This window comes from Macrosteles quadrilineatus, unplaced genomic scaffold (genome assembly GCF_028750875.1).
Source record: "Macrosteles quadrilineatus isolate MER2022 unplaced genomic scaffold, UCM_ALF_1.0 Scaffold_2__2_contigs__length_208266976, whole genome shotgun sequence".
In the NCBI taxonomy this organism is placed as follows: domain Eukaryota; kingdom Metazoa; phylum Arthropoda; class Insecta; order Hemiptera; family Cicadellidae; genus Macrosteles; species Macrosteles quadrilineatus.
The window spans coordinates 180,558,966-180,576,794 of record NW_026542595.1 but is presented as its reverse complement, the minus strand read 5'-3'; the positions used below and the strand labels follow the sequence as shown (position 1 = coordinate 180,576,794).

The window sequence follows — 17,829 nt, the reverse complement described above, 5'->3', positions numbered from 1 at the left end:
TTTAAACCCTTAACAAATTGCTATACAAATTTTGTTTTAAAAAATTATTGCAACTTTTGTGATCTTCCCCTAAAATGTCGAAGCTGTAATCCCACCACTTACTTATCAAAAGGGCGGTTGACAAGCTAATGGGAGAAAGTATGTGTCAGATTGCTGACACTTACTTCAACTTATTAAGATTCATTGCAAACATAAGTGATAAGTAGTAAATGTGTTAAAATCAGAACAATTAGTCTTTTTAGGATATTTAGTAAATAACTTACTGTATTTTCACATTTTTAGTACTGTATCTTCAAATAGTGGTACTGTATTTTGTACGAATGACATGCTAAGGGAAAGTGGTAAAAATCCTTTTAACTGTGAATATGTCTTATACCGGAAATCTCACCCAACACTCCAGAACCAAGAAGATAAACGCTAACAACAAGCTTGCAACAGGCTCATTCATTTTTTAACCAATGCTTAAAGCTCATAATGATTGTACTAAATACAGGACATAAAATCCTCCCAAAAAGTCATTCATTAAAATTAACTTGACCTTTTTCATCCAAATTCAAAAATTGGAACTCAATAAGTATTTAATTAAAACTTACAACTTATTTTAAAAACATAAAAAAATATTTTGATTAAAAACAAAAATCAGCAGCAATGAATAGTAAAAAAAAAAAACATAGTAAAACTGTTTTTAAATGTAGAAATAATTTTCTTCTAAGTCAAATAGACTTTACCAGCAAATAATTAGTACTAAGCAGACCATATTCTTCACAGGATTGAAAAGAAACAGACATTTAACAGGGTTCAATATAATATTTATACTGTTTACATAAATACACTTTCACACTTAAGACCAAACATCAATATCTAAATATATGATACGATGAACAATACAACAGAATGGTAAGGATCAATATTATCATGTTAAGGGCTGGAGTCTTTGGATTACATTCAATAGCTAGATATATTTTGCTACCTAACTCTAAATAACTATTAGAGAGAATAGGAATGCAAAGTTATGTAGTCAAGTATACAGCGGTATAGGTGTGTTGATGTTTCTTAAGTGTTTAAAAAAATTTTTGACATTAATTCAATATCTCAGGTTCATATTGTAATTTTTATTTTTAAGTTGATGAGTGTATGTATGTAGCAACTGAACAATTTTAAATAATAGTATATACAATTGTTTTAAAGCGACAGAAAAATAGGACAAGGATCCCATCATGGTGCTGTTTGTAAATTCATGTTATGGTAATAATTATCTTAAATTTAATTATTTTATCATCCAAACTCAAACGTAAAAATCTTTATACTGGATTTACCTGACAAACTAGTAAGATTTGCATACTATTTTTCTGTTAACATAAAATGGACAAAATAACCATCAATCTATCTATATAAATAAAATTAGAGTTTTGTCTGTACATTGCTTAGAATAATGAACTTTTTGGTTATTTTTACATTTCATAGGTCAGAGAAACCGAATCAAACCTTATCTCAATTTCTGTCTGTCTGTCTGTCTGTCTGTCTGTCTGTCTATCTGTCATTCTCTTGGTAACGCTAAAATACGCACTTTATTACAACTACTCCTCAATAACTATAGCACTGTCCCGCCTGAAACTTATTTTCCAAATACTATACATATATGAGATGGTTTTAGACGTATTTCATCGAATATGAGACAGTTAGATATTTAACAGTAAACCCTTGAAAATCAAGTTTTTGTCGATTTTTGACGTGGAATTTCTGGAAGCCCATGTTAACCTTATGAGAAATGAAATTATTGAATCTTAACAGCTGTTTCAATTAAACAAGTTGGTTCTGTTCTGTGATGTTCAATAGCATTAAAGTTACAAGGATTACCAACAGGGTGCAGCACTAGCACTATTATTTCTTTTACATTTATGACAACAGCTAATTTGCAACCTGGAGGCGAGTGAGCGTAGCGAACGAGCTAACCTGAAGGCAAGTGAGCGTAGCGAACGAGCTAACCTGAAGGAAAGTGAGCGCAGCGAACGAGCTCCAACATACAGGTGAGTGAGCGTAGCGAACGAACTTCAACCAGGACGTGATTGAGCCATGCAAACGAGATCAGATAGTAAAAATAAAAGTAAGCCTACCGTTATAGGATCGACCGGCAGACACAGAGGTAATTTAACCTTTTATTGATTGTCATACCGATCCGGAACAACAAAAAACAACATAAAATGAAGCTATGTATAATAGTTTGGCCAGCATATCTTAAAATATGCAAACCAACTGCTGTTCTTTATATAAGAAGGTTTCAACTGAATATTATAAGATCCCCGTGCGTAGAACGGGTACACAGCTAGTATATACATATAAATTTAAATATAAACAGGAAATGAATCTATTACTTCTTCCTAGATTTGGCAATGGAGTACAATTGTTTTACAACTCATGGCAAGAACAAAGAGAAATTCAAAAACTTACAATAAAGTAAAAAAACATGAACATTTAAAAAAGAAAAAAAAATTGTAATTGTTTTGTATTTAACTTTCACTCACTTTCAAAATTAATAACCATTACAACTCTAGAAGTACCCAATATTTAATGAAATAGACACATTACGCTTAATGACAAAGACAAATTATTAACTGCTACTTCCATAAGCACACCCTTTTATAATCATGTAACAATAATCAATAGAAGAACATAAAGAATAAAATATAATTGATCATAAACTACACACATGTTTAGTAGGGAATTTGATTTTGGTAATACTGAATCATGTCATAAGTACGTGTTCTGAAGTTTAAGCAAGAATTGCGAATTACAGATATCATATAGGCTGCAGCTTCTTTTTCACTAGCTTGAGGAGCAAATCTGGCTCGCATGAGTTTGATGGTTTGTCCTCTGAAGCAAGGCAGACCAGTATCTAGCATAAGCGACACCAGTGATATGATGGCCTCCTGATAAGGTCTCACAGCCAGATAGGCTTGAACACACAGTTCTGTAAACCAACGAAATGGAGCAGCTTCTGTCTTTCCACCCATTACCATCACCATTTCATCTGTTAACTTAATATCAGGTTCGAAGCCCAAATTCCCTCCTGGGGAGCTTTCAAACATAAATCCAAAGTCAATGTGGATAATGTGGCCGTCCTTATCGAGCATGATGTTTCCATTGTGTCTGTCCTTGATTTGCAAAAGGAAACCGATGACGCTGTAGGCTGCCATCGACCTGACAAAGTTCCTTCTGGCATTTTGGAATTCCTTTGTGGTCTCATCCCCATAGGTTTTGATGAAGTATTCATACATGCCAATATCCGTTTGTCGTCCGAGCTGATCTCTTGATTTGGCGTCTGGTACACACTCTATCACTCCACATCCAGGAGCAGTGGCGACGACTCTGTAAGGAAACAAGTACAACTCTAGACCGACCTGTTGAAATACGTTCTTGAAGATTCCAATAACTTGCAAAGCCAACATATCTTGCCTAACGTCGTCACCGACTTTAAATATGGCAGCTTGCCACATCTCGGGGCCCATGCTGACATCCAAACTGTCATCCAATTTTGTCATTCCATCGGATATTGAAAGTGCAATAGCCTCTAGTTCATTGATACCACAGTGTCGAACTCTAAATCTTGCTAGGTAAGGAGCTTTTGCTGCACTTTGCATAGGAGTTCCACTTTTGTAATCAATGTCTATTACCATGGCTTCAGGGTTTGAGGGCAAGTAACACCCTGGTTGAACTTCAATCTTGCTCAGAGCTTCTAAGCAGGCTTTTTTCCTCTCAGGTCCTTTGGGGAAAGGTCGAATTTCTCCAGATATGTTTGTAATTTGACTAAAGAAGTCAAACTCTCTTTCATAAAACTGTTTTGCAGGTCCCGAATGACATCCTATTATTGTTTTTGTCAATGAATCCAATGTGTCGAACAGCACTGTATCCTTTTGATGCATTTCTTCATCAATATACATGTTTGTTTTCATGTTCCAAATAAGCTGATGACACACAACTTGGGACCTCTTGGAGATGTACTTGATGAACTCAGTCACGTAGCCCATTGTGTCATGTCTTAAAGCTTGGACTAACTGCGGGATATAGAATAAAACAGCATCTGCTGGATAGCTTGTTAATACTCTAATAGCATACTGTGCTGTGATGGGATGTGGAGGATATTGACGTGAAAAGTATGAAAGTGCCTGGATTGGAGTTACTCTGGCCCAGGATAACATGTGGACTAACTCTTGAGCATCATTCAGCAAAGTGTCAGTTGTGACCAAGAACTTCAAAGCTTGTGGAATGTGGCACACTAGAGTTGGATGCAAACGGACTAATCTTGAAACTTCTTTCACAATCGCTTCTGCATTTTTCAGCCTATCTGGTAAAAACACAGCAAGTGCTGGACTTATGTCCCAAGCAAGTCGAGCAGTGTCTCTCAAAGTGCGTTCTGACACTGTTTTAGATTTCCAAGCTGCTATTGTGTCTTCTCCTGGAAAATTCATGTCGGGCCTAGAAGTAGGGTTGTGCCAAGTTAACAAAAACTCAATTTCAACAGCAAGTAAATCTAAAATAAGATTCCTCTTTTTTATGTAGTCTTTAACAAACAAGTCTCCGCTGTTCACTTGTCGTTTAGACCTGTTAGATCTCTTAGTTAATGTATTGGTTGAAGAAGACAGTGGGACGGTATTAATCCATCCTGTGGCTGCTTGAGGTCTGGGAAAATCATTTATTGGCACAATGCCACTTTGTGACTTTGCATCCCCTCCCGTAAGATTCTGATCTGCTACAGAGCCTGAAACGTCAAAGTCACCAATTACACTTGCCATCAAATACTTTTTGTCTGAATGCATTGTTTGCCAAAACTTTAGCAAAACATGAATGTCATCACGCAGTTCTGTGCCTCTTTGTGTTGGACAACGCTTTGGGCCACAGAAGTAGTCCAAACATGTAGAATAAACACGTTCTCTTAGAACATTCTTGGCTAAAGATCGTGAAAGGACATCCCCTTGAAGAAGCGAAAGGCCACAAGATAACAGTCTGAATCTTGCACCTACTGCAGCAATATGCCTGTTCTGTCTAGGCTGTTCAGTTCCTCCAACTATCATAAACAGTGAATATTGTAGTAAATTTGCCAACATGTCAATCTTGTCTTGGTTGTTGTACTTTGCAGTTTCCACAAGTTCTACAATAAATTGAATCCAAATATCGTGAGGTTTTACAAATGGTGGGAGTGGTTCAAGGATACAACCTTCGTAAGCGGCAAGTGGACTCACTTCTTCTTCCTCTTTTGAAAATAATCCCAACTGTTTGTCAACAGAGCATTGCCAAGCTGAAAACATTTCCTGTAGAAACTGAAGTTCCAAATCTGGTCTTGCAGTGATGAGCCACTGCCAACATTCTGTTGCTGTTGTCATTGAGCGTTCAGTGAAAAGTTCTAGTTGTGAACAGGCAACAACATTTAACAGGTTACGGGGTGCATCCTCTGAAGATATCAACAAGGCAGTAGCTCGCCACAAAGTATTATGGTGCTGGGCATTTGATTCTTCTCGACATGCCTCCCAAACGTCTTTAATTACATTTTCTATAATCTTTTCTTTTGGAACACCAGTTTGAAGCATTCCTGAGACTTGCCCAGAAAATCTACTCCTAAGGCTTAGTGAAGAAACAAATCTTGAAGAATCACTTTTAACACACCTTGGTCTTTTTTCTAGAGTGCTTGTGGGAAGAGGTGCTGATTGTAGATTTAAGCCTTTAGACATTAGAATGCTTTCAGTGGCAAGTGCAAGACCAGAGTGGTGCCATTGACCTGAATGTGGAATTTGATTAAGATATTCTTGCAAATGTGATCTTGTTGCTTGGGGAGCCCATTTCATTGCTTCTTGAACAATACCTAAACATCTGGCAGCAAAGTCATTTACAATACTTTCTCGTGCTTCCAAAGTGTCCATTAGTGGAATGCTGTAAGATGTACTTGGAACTTTAAGCATTGGCGTTTCATCATTTGGATCTAATTCCAATGAGTATGACAAAACTTGCAAGATGTCAAGCATGCTCCACAACACTCGACAATTCCACAAGAGATGAGGGAATTTATCCACCAGGCTAGAGAGGTACTTATCAGCTACACGTCTTATTTGCTTATGTATGTGATTGAAATTTACCAACATGAACTGAGCATGATATTCAAGTTCTTTTTCTCTGTTTTCATCTTTTGGTTTGTAGGACATTACATTCAAGAATTTGGCAAATACTCTGTCTCCAACACATGCTACACACTGCCACATACCGTACTTGTCTTTCTGTATTGTGGCATCATTTAGATATTCTAGTATTGGATGAATGCTAGGAACAGCTGAGTTTTCAACTCTAAGAGTTTCTAGCCAATATACTGACAACAAGTATGTACACTGGGCAAAACTAAGTTTGTTCACAATAGCTGTGATTTCAGCAGGGTTTTCCAACAGTTGTAAAATTTGTGTTTTGAACTCCTGCAGTTGATTGATTGAAACACTGTCATTTCTAACAGCTGAAGTGTACTGTAGTTCTCTCATTTCAGAACGTGATGACGTCTGGGAAACAAGATATGGTGACTTCACAGCAATTTGTTTCACTCCTTCATACCATTCAGCTGGCCACAGCCCAGATTCTGTGATGAACCCCATGACGACACAATAAAGCCAAAAATCTTTAAACAATTTGTGTAAACGTGGTTTAGGATGGCGAATCATTGGTAAACGGCGTACCAAGACTGCTATCACAGGAATCAACATTCCCAGGTTTCCTGCACTACTTGATGCTTTGTTAGAGGCGGGAGCCTTTTCAGATGCTCTTTTGCCTTCGAGTCCAAGCTGAACAAACAATTCCAGTAAGCGGACAAGCAATTCGTTCATTTCTGTTTCTCCTTTCAAGTTTGCAGCAATGTTTGCAAGAGCATTTATTACAGCACCTGAAACATGTCGGTACTGATTTGTTCTCTCATTACTGTAAGCAGCATTACTTGCTTCTACTGTGATTGTGACAAACATTCTCATTATCTCTTCATACACATTTGTTTCACATTTTGCAATGATCATGCATCCCAACTGATCAACTATGAGGACATCAACAGCTGATGGCACTCGGCAAAACCGCTGCTGAAAGAACTGTAGAATGGTGTCAGTTGTTTTGGGGGTATCCTTTAGGGAGATTGCAATGTGTCCGAGCATAACTATCGTATTCATAGGAATAAGAGACGATTCATCAGCTTTTTCAGCGGTAAAGAGTCTATTTGATAAGGATGCTACCAAAGCTGCAATACAGTAGGGATCAATGCTGTAAGCTGCTCTTAAAGAAATGCAAAGATTTTCAATGGCAGCATCTCTTAGTTTTTCAAAAGGTGTTTGGGATTGATTTGGCTTCTCTTTTACTGCTTTCAGTTCATTTCCTTGCATTACAACAGATATGTCATTTGCATCTGCCTTTTCAGAATGCAGTCGATACAACTTCAGTAGAATCGGTGATGGGTTCACAAGAAAATCTCTCAAACACTGAATTGATGTATTTGCAATCGTAGGAAATTTCTCTGCAAGCTTTCCTAGACCCTCAAGACAGACCATCAACAATGGCATATGAGCAAGAACTAGTTTAAGATTATGACTTGAGTTTATTTTCTCTGCCAACCTACCACACAAGCTATCTGCTCCTCCTTCGTCCCCAATCGACCATACTAACAAATCCACACAAGCTGAGTTTGCCATCACATTTACTTTAAACTTGTTTACTGTTGTGAAATTCATTTCCTTGTCTTCTCGTTCACTTGCATAGTGATGCTTTGGCTGTAATTCTGTTTGTCCAGAGAGGAATAACCCTTTGACGAACTCTTGGACATCCTTGGTAAAAGGAGTCGGGAGATCAAATTGGTACTGGAGCAATTCTCGCAAGAGAGTTACCATGACGAGGTTTAAGGTTTCACCGAAGCTGCGGTATGGAAACACTTTGAATTGGCCTGACTCGTGAATGTCAGATGCTTGAGAGTCCAGAAACTCAAGCATGTCAGAAGTCAACAGTTTTTTTGCACAATATAGAACACTTTTTAAGTGTGCTATGACAAATTTAAGATTGCTGGCACGCCTTTCAAATGGATCAGAAATTCTCATGTGAGGAAATTGGTTGAAACTGGAACCATATTTACAGAAAAAGTGATTGGTTGGATCAAAACTAACTGATTGGTATCTCTGCTCATTGTGTGCTAATGCACTCAAGTCGGCAGTTGGGTCCAAACAGCTTAAAGTCATTATATCCAAAGTAGTTAGATTTAAGTTACCAGAGAGTGATCTTGGAATGATTGATCTAAAGTTTGAAAAACTTTTCTTCTTTGAAACTTGAGATTCGTTGGTTGGAGCAACAATGACCATTTGTGGTCTCTCAGGTTTTGGAAAAAGTCGTGAGAGGAGTGGAGGGCCATTTGTGGCAAACCTACCCATAGATCTAGCTAGCCCAATCAGAATTGGCACCGTGACCTTGCACAGAGTGACCTTGTTCCTATTTCTATTCTTATCACTTTCTTTGTAGATACCACGAATTATTCCTGTGAGATCACTGAGAAAAGCGACCTGAATTGAAATGATTTCTTCTCTGTGGGATTCCTTTTTCACTGCTACATCAGACAGCAGTGTGTTGAGACAGAAGCTGAACTTCTCAGCCACTGGAATTCTGTCTGTCGGGCTGAGTTGGACATCATCTGACCAAATAGCTTTAGGGAGACCTTTCAAAAGTCTTATCAAGTAGGGCAAGATTTTATCGAAATGCTGCAGCCCTGATTGAAGGAAGTATATTCCAAGAGCGATTATAGAATCTAAAGCTCTTTGGTCAAGCCTAAACACTCCCCCAGCATTCTCTTGAGGGCAAAGTGAAAAAAGTGTGTTAATACTTTCCCACGTGGAATTCTTAACAGCTGCCAGCGACCTGGCAAGGTGCTGAACAGTCTTTTGGAAAAACAACTTCTCCTCCGTTGCCATTTTCAAACTATGAAAATAACACTGCTTAAAGTTTTAGTAGAATCACAATTGTCTTTATAAAATATTGTTTCTGCAAACACAGTTATCACAACAATCTTCTTACACGTCACCAAGGTCCATAGTGCTTGATCGAGAGGAACTGCTGGACAATGGGTAGGCTTGATGCTCTGGGAGAGCGCTCAAGTTGGAGTATATGACATCGTCCTCAACATCTGACGAAGGGGAGGGTGGAGAGAAAGCCTCTTGCATCTGACGAAACTCTTGAATAGACTCGTTGAGTGACCACAACTGAGATAGTAGTGACAGATCGAGCTCTCGAAGACTGAACTGTAACAAACAAAAATTTTGTTAGAAGTTGTTCAACAACTTTTACTAAGTACAACAAATTAATTAAAAATAAATTTTGTTTTGTAGGTAAATAACGTTTGATTTGATTCATAAATAAAATGTTGAGTCAAATAAAAAAAGATTCTTTTGTTGTAGCAAACCAGCACACTAATACAATTTTGAGAATTTAATGAGTACTTAGGTTTATTGATACAAGGATCACTAATATTAAGGCAATAGCAACTAGCCTTTAAGAAAATTCCCTAAAACATAATAGTTAAGTCACATAATAAATCAAGAACGTCAGCGCACTGCAATTCTTAAAGCCTCTAAAAGTCGCCATGTCAGGAATTTGGATATTCACGATTGGAACCGTTTGACGTGTCATGCACTTGACGTGTGTCCTAACTGATCAGCGATCAGGTAGCTCTTCAACATCCAATTAGTTATCTAACATCCAAACTGATCCAGAAATCTGGCAGGTAGAAAATAGGGTAGCCAACAGGTAGCCTTAAACACACTATCCCGTACCATTTCATTATTGCTGCCCATTATAAATTCAAAACGTCAAAAAACTATGAGCTTTTATTTTATATAAGTGTACAGTTGTGTCAGTGGTTAATATTAAAACTAAATGTTATGACTGCAAATAATCTAATTTGTATGATCTATGAAACGAGTGTAATTAGACACACATTACACAGTTGATATTATTTCAGTGGTTAAATGTTTTTGGTTTGTAATAAAACTATTTTTGTAAATGATAAAATATGTCTCTGATCAAACCGAACAAGGCTCCATCCACTCCAGTACTTATAGGTCATCAAGGGTATTTATAGAGGGTCTTTTTGGTGATGCCCCATAGTCAAACAACGTCTTAAATTCCTTTTTAAACTAAAAACACATCCTAAGTTTGAGTCTTAGTTAACATTTTTTTACTATCACATACATTTTCTGGGGGTGTCAAAAGAGAAGGAAAGGAAGTAATTTTGATAACAGCACTACTACTGAGTCCTTTGTATCAAACAGCGAGAGCATTTCGATAGACTGTGATGCGTCCTTATTGAAAGAGCTCAAACCTTTCACTTAGATTGCACAATGTGAACCTCCAAACAGCACTTGTAAATGAGCAGACAATTAGCGGAATATACCCTTCACATGGTCATGCAACATAGAGAGCTCAATTAAATCAAGTCCCCTTTGGGTTTTACACATTGAAGGACTCTACAGTTGATTAATTAGGTTAATAAGTAGCTATGCTTGTGTTTTGCTTGGTAGCACAATGAGATATATTTAGTGTATATATATAAATTATTAAAAGCTAGGCCTATTCAGTTTTTCATAAGATAAAAATTAAGTTGTGGTTTGGGACAGTGAATGAGAACTAAAATTGAGAATAATGGCTAAAATTGTTTTGGTGATTCATTCAACTAAAAATAACCGATTGACTCTAAAAATAACTGATTGATTATTCGGTCATAGAAATCATTCGGTTATCCCAATACTAGATGTTTGTTACATTTATTGGGCAATTAATTTATTGTAAACTACAATTTTATATTTTATTTTTGAAAGTATATTTGTATTAATCTAACTAGAAACCATGATGAAAACAGAAAGTGCCAAATATGTTACATAAAATACGACAATTTAAAAAATTGTTCATTAACAATTATTTAAAAACATATTTTCTATAGAATTATGGTAATATCTAGAATTAAATTACCGTTCTATTATCCAGCATTAATAAGTATGAACAATAGTTGAAATCAACTATAGGAACATAGTGTAAAACTCCAATATTTTTAGATATTCGGGGTATTAAATTTATGGTTCTCGCTTAAAAGTCAGAGATGAAAAACTATTCTAGCACCATACCCAATCTGGTTATAAATAAATAGTGACAGGAAAAATTATAAATCACCAACATAATTGTACTGAAAACAATCAAAAACATAAACTTGTTCTTGCTTTAACCTAAAATTGCAGTTTTGTTAAAGACATTTTTAGCTTGTGAGGTTGACAACATATAGTCAGATAGGATACTCGTCAGATAATCTAACAGTGTTGAATACCCTTGGCCATCAACCCATTTTACTGGAAGGGCAAGGACACAGAAATCCTTGACCTAAGCAGCCTTAACAGACCACTTTCAACACTGCCAGCTACAGCTACCGAGAGTTGAGAACAATTTGAGAGCCCTTGACTCACAGACTTCCTTCAGTATGAATAATATTCCTAAAAAAGTGAATAATATACAATGATGCTGAAACAGGTATGATTTATTATTCCAAAAATTAAATAAAAAAGGAATTTTAATTTATTAATTAAAAAAATAATAAATTACATATTTAATTTTAGTTAACTATTTAGTAGTAGGCTTCGAGTAATAAAATAATTATGTAATCATATTAAGTTTTTTTGCGAACTAGCAATGCAATAATGAATATTTCATATTTGTCTCTAATAAATAGCTTACAGTCAGCAATTATCAACATTCTGAATAAAACTTCTAGAAACTTAAACAATGAATTGTTTAGTTTGTTTAATTTGTAAGACTCAGTGACCACTCAATCATCTAAGAACAGTTTAAATGACAACAGCCACCTAATAACTATTGGTTGGCTGCATGTACTGGTAATTAAAGGTTAATTCTTCACCACGAAGCAGGATGTTGTTGGTAAACAGAACAGCAATTACTGGCTATTGAAGAGGAAAAAGTTAAACATGAGTTAAATAGTCAACTGGTGGTTCAGACATGCAACGTTTGTCTGTTAACTGGATCTAATTGCTGCTTACTGTAGGATGTTACTGGAACATGTCTTTTACCTTAGTTAAAGACAAGGTATATACTGTCCGCGAGAGTAAAGAAGTCCCTTGAGCCAGAGCAATACGCAGCTATGTTTGGAGGGTATCGCACACTATTTGCAGGCGCTAAGCATCTGAGCGCCTCGCCTCCATGTCTGTCTGTAAACAACTGTTGTAAACATAATTACTCATATCTTTGTTTTGGTAAGTGGATTATCATCATGTGGTCACGTCCTATTATTCATTGCAGTCTCGTGTGTTCGTGTTTTGTTTTGGAAGGTCCTTTTGTAGCTATGGCTTTAAGAAAAAGTGGTGCTACTATACATAGTGGAGAGAGGGATTTAATTAGACGAGTGTTTTGACAAAAAATTGAGCATTTAGCATTGTTTAATGGGTAATAAATAAGTGTAAAAACAATATTGTCTATTGGGTTAGTTACAAAATATGGTTGATCATTCAATGAATAACATATATTTCTTATACAATACGTCATACGTCATAGGAGTTATTGTTATATGTTAACTAGTTTCTATTCTTTTAGAGAAATATATGAAGAATGCTTTTGTAAGAACCTTTAAATATAAAAAAAATTTGGTGGATCTTTTGTGGTAAACACTTCTACGATTTCATCAGTGTTATGCAAATTAAATCTATGCTTTTTTTTAGAAAAACATCTGTTTGTTGAGAAGGCACGTTCTTAATTCAAATGAAGGCCCATCATAAAGCTGTGTAAGTTTTATTTTTTCCTTCGTCACGTCGGTCATTATACCGTACTTCTGTCCAAATGAATAACCCTGTTTTGATAAATTGGTCGCTGGGTTACTGGTTCAGTAAAATCTGGAATCGCATGACATGCGGATGTCAGTTGTGTAAGCCTTATCAATTACATACATTTTTCAATATAATCTCTCTTCGGAATGTTAGGTGTAGTAGAATATTGGCTTTTATTCTATAACTGTTAGGGGCCAGTCAGGGGCAGTATAGACCGAGACCTTTCTCTGGACACCTATACCAAGTTTCTACGCCCAGCCGTTCTCTCAAATTAGTGGAGACAAAAATTCCAATTAAATATTTAGATTCCCCATGTCAATCTTATGGGAGAAAACCCAACTTTGATGGAAGATCCTGCCCAAACTAATTCAGATTTCAAAAAAATGAAAACCACTTTGCAAAACTACCAATCTGGGCTATTTTTTTGACACTTAAATCATCAAAATAGGCTCAAAAATGAGGAAGGAGTTCTGTTCACAAAATTCGGCTTAGCGTATCATATATATATAGATATATAAATTGTTACATTTAACTAAACAAAAACCATGAAGTAGAAAGGTAATTAATTTGCCTTAGTGACACTAGAAAATGGGTTTCCTTCGATTGTATGCCTATGCAAAAAATATTATGACATATATTTATAAAAATCATACAGCTATTACATACAAAAATTAAGCCTAACAACTAGCAGAGCACAGTGAAGACGGCTCTAATTGTCGCGCAAAACGTTCAAGCGTAACGCCTTCAAATTACCAATAGGCCAGAGCTCAGGGGACTTCTTTACTCTCGCGGACAGTACACGGATTTACAATGCAGTAAACATATGGACTACTACAGTAAAAGTTAGAACTTATTGGGTTGTTTTACTAATTGCATGGGCCTATGCTTAACATTTTTTTTGGATTGCTAGTTGTTGCTTTACTTTACTACATGTATTTATGAGGAGGGTGTTGTAAGTTGTAGGGGGTTAATAATTCAAGAGTGTATTCAATATGACGTAGAATGTTGGCAATGCAGGCTTAAAAGTTGTGCGCAATTTGGCTTATTAGTTTAATAAGTTTATTGTTATTGTCTCTCTAATGACAATATCAGGAAAGAAATTTTGACAAAATTTAATTTACACATAAGAGGTAATAATACAAAAAATAAATGAAGAAGAATAAAAATTAAAAGAATTGGCACATTTCTTCTTGCAATAAAGAACACAGCTAAAAACATCCATATCTTCTTTGAATTTCTCAATAAAATATTATACAAAACTAAGCATTGAAATTTGTTTGCTCTTTGAATGTTAAGGGTATGCAAGATAAAAGCCATAATAAACGTTGAATTGTGTAAACGCAATCCATCGTAATACTTATAAACACCACCTTCTTATGTTCCATCTACATTTTAAATGAAAGTGTACCAGTTAGCACGAGTTGTAAAGAGTTGAAATGGAGCTAAACTGTACTACTTTCACCCGAAGGCAGGCTGATTTAAAGAGCTTAAGTGCATGTAAAGTGGCTAACACGGTCGTACATTGTGATTCAGAGTGACTGTGCGTGTTGGAGTGCAGGATATTAGATACACAGGATAATAGGACAAGGGGCCTAGCGGCCAGTGGAATATTGAACAGACGTGTGACCACAATAATGATTCAATGACACACTCATCTCACAACTGTCAACACATTGCGCTTGTACCTGTCTGTACTGGCCAAGACATCAGACCTAATGTCTGTTCAAACAATGTTTCTAACCTGTAATGCACTGCTAGATGGTGGTGATTTGTGTCACCACATTTCACGACCAATTGGCGACTAAGTATAGACACCAAGGCGTTAGAATGAACTAAATAATTTTCTTAGTTTAGTCGTAGTAAAAACTAAGTTGCTTACTTGAATTGATAGAGCTTAAGTAATAAGATTAAAACTACAGCTCTGATTAAAAATAAAAAATTACAAAAGTATGACCTGGTGCTCAATAATTGTGAAAATATAACATTCTCATGGTTAGACGATGGGTTATTTAGGTTAACAATACAATAAATAATAAAAAAATCCATCCATAACTATCACCACATGACTAATTGGTATACCAGGAAAAAAGTTTGGTAAATACTCCAGTAAAATAAAACTGACAACCTTTCAGCATAAAACTACAATAGCGATTCAATGACTGATAGATTCATCCCAGTACGTGTCAAGGGCAATATAATCAACTGCAAAGTCAATACATTGCGCTTGCAACACTTACAGGTTGTCTGATGTTTTTTCCATTGATCATGACAATATTTTAGCTAAGTTTTGGGGTAGTGAAATTTACATGTTACGTTTAACTTAAACTTGATAAGAATCACAAGAAGGAGAGTTTAACTTCAAACTCGCAAAGAATCGCAATAAGAAGAATTACGATGGAATTGTTTACAGATAATCATTACGCATGAACTCATACCACGAATATTATATTTAACAGTGGAGTCATAGGCATGAATGAAGTTCTATCTTGTGTTAATAATAAATACAGAACTTGGAAACAAATTGACAGCTCTATTGTATTTACTGTCAACAGAAAATAACATAATTGTTTGGTATGTGGTAGAATAGACCTGTGCTAGAAGTACACATTAGACATAAAAGACATCATTCCATAGATTTTAGGAAGTTGATACCTAGAGTAAAGTATATTCAAAACATGCAAAAGAAAGTATTTTAAAATTTAAGCAGATTATTTCTCCTGAGTATAAGTTAATCCATCCATACATCATATTGAGAAGTCTACTAGATTTTTGGGGTTGGAAATAGATGAGAATTTTAATTGGAATTCTCATGTGGAAAAAATTTTTTCTAAAATCAACTCAGGAATATACACCTTACGCAGAATGTCATATTTATGCACTGATGTAAGTGTGTTAAAAATTATATATCATGTGCATATTCATTCCTATGTTTCATTTAGCTTGACTTTGTATGGGTCAACAAACAAATAAAACTCGAATGAAACTTTGAAGAAACAAAAGGAAGCTGTCAGAATAATTCTCAATTCGAAGCCTGAAGACTCAGCAAAAAAGTATTTCAAAAGTTTGGAAATATTTACTGTATATGGACAAGATATTTACGACACGGTTTTAATAGCAATTCATAATCCTATAAAACAGAACATTGTGCTGATATAACACGTGGAATAAAGTACCATAATTCCCACTCACCATAGATTAGCATTTTATGAAACAAGAACCTTCATATATTGGACCAAAGTTCTTATATAGGCTTCCTATTACGTTAAAAAACTGAAAATAACATCAATAAATTTACAATATGTAAAAAAATTACCATTTTCATAAACCACTAAACTCCTTAGAGGACTTTTAAACTCTTAGTCATAGTCGTAGTTATTAATCATTATAGTCATTAGTCATTAGTCATAGTCATAGTATTAAGTTTTTGATTTGACACTATTTCTCATGTACTATGTGTGCATATTGTAAATACAGATAATTTGAATTGACTTGGCTACCTAGTTTTCTTATTAGAATATTAAAAATCTAAACACAATTACGAAAGTCAACTGTTTATTAGAACAGTTCAGGGGTCATCCGTTTGCACAAATGAAATTGAACTATTAAAATATAGTTTGAAATGTTCAAATGAATGTAAGGGTGCAGTGTGCAGCAGTAGTGATCAATAAAGTCAAAGGACATAGCGAGTGGTGAAGAGGCTCTTGTCCCAATGCCAAGCCAGTTTCATATTCCTACTAATACTCAAACCTTTTAAAATTGTTATCAATTTTTTTAAACCACGGCGTACGTTTGGGGGTTGTATTCTAGTTGAACAAATTATACTTAGGAGGGAATTTTCAAGTTTTTTTAATCTAACAAGTTATCAGCACAATTTTGAATTAAAATCAGAAAGGTACATTTAACTTATTTTTTATTACTGTATATACATTTGGTATTTCATTATAGTTCAAAATACATTGATGGATGGAACTAAAGTTTTCTATTTCGTGAAAGCTGATAACAAGTCCCCTGGTCCAATGAATACATGTATTCATTGCGACTCAATTTTCATTGGGTTTGGTGTGGTTCAGGGCTTTCAAAATCAGCTGATTTCTAGTGTTGACATTTATATTGAGTCAATATGTGTGGTTTTTGTTTTGTTTTAAATTAAGCCCTTCAATAGAATAAAACACATAAAAATGTGTGATCATAAGTGGCTAACAAAAATCACATCTACCCAATTCACTGAAAATAATGATTAGGAACTATAGATTTCTTACTATTTAAAATATGTTAATGCCAAAAACACTGCAAAAATATAAAAAAGCAAAATACCCCCACCAAACCTGCAGACTAAGCGAATTTCCATTTGCCTGAATTGATTTTCAATTAAATGTATTTAATTAACATTAGGTTTTATGAGTATCTAGGCTTGCTGCTACAGGGAGGGAAAAAGTGCAAAAACATAAGTAAAGAGACATTACTACAGTAAACATTTTATTATTTATTTTTAATTATTATTGTATTTATATTTTTGTATTTGTATTTATTTTTGTTTGTTTTTGTATTTATTTTTATGTGTATGTATTTATATTTGTATTTGTATTTATTATTTTTAACATCCCACCGTGGTACAAGCAGAGTATGGAACAAATTTTGAAACGTAAGCAAGTTACTGAGTGCATCCTGTAGGTTATCATACGGAGAAATTTCTACAATTTTCGATTATTATTGCAATTTAGTTTTACAAAACGTTTAATCATCTGTGATTTATTACTTTAAAAACTTGCTACTGAAAGATTAGCTACAGGAAACTGATTTGAAATATATGACTCAATACAGATAATGTGCCTTGAATAGTATGTATCCAATGGCAGGAACCAACTTTAATTTGATTCAATATATCATGCGAGAACTATACATACACTAAGTATACAGTCGATGGTTAGACCTTACTGTTGTCGATGGTGTAATATTGCCACAA

General features: G+C 35.1%; 2 protein-coding genes across 4 annotated transcripts in view; both read right to left on the bottom strand.

The window, feature by feature from the left end:
- Positions 1-2,127: 2,127 nt before the first annotated feature.
- On the bottom strand, positions 2,128-8,960 carry LOC128988181 (phosphatidylinositol 4-kinase alpha-like). The gene has a single exon (XM_054409419.1). The coding sequence runs from the start codon at positions 8,958-8,960 to the stop codon at positions 2,712-2,714; it is 6,249 nt and encodes a 2,082-aa protein (XP_054265394.1). The 3' UTR covers positions 2,128-2,711.
- Positions 8,961-9,046: 86 nt separating this feature from the next.
- Positions 9,047-17,829, bottom strand: part of LOC128988182 (anaphase-promoting complex subunit 11-like) — a 57,474-nt gene continuing 48,691 nt past the window's right edge. For 2 of the 3 annotated variants that reach the window (XM_054409422.1, XM_054409420.1), the window contains one exon: positions 9,047-9,287. In XM_054409422.1, the coding sequence (XP_054265397.1) occupies positions 9,060-9,287 (228 nt within the window). In that variant the 3' untranslated portion in view covers positions 9,047-9,059. The remainder of the gene's footprint in view (positions 9,288-17,829) is intronic. The other variant, XM_054409424.1, reaches the window with a different exon arrangement.

Coding starts and splice junctions, on each gene's coding strand:
- LOC128988181 (XM_054409419.1), bottom strand. CDS start 8,960: ATGGCAACGGAGGAGAAGTTGTTTTTCCAAAAGACTGTTCAGCACCTT.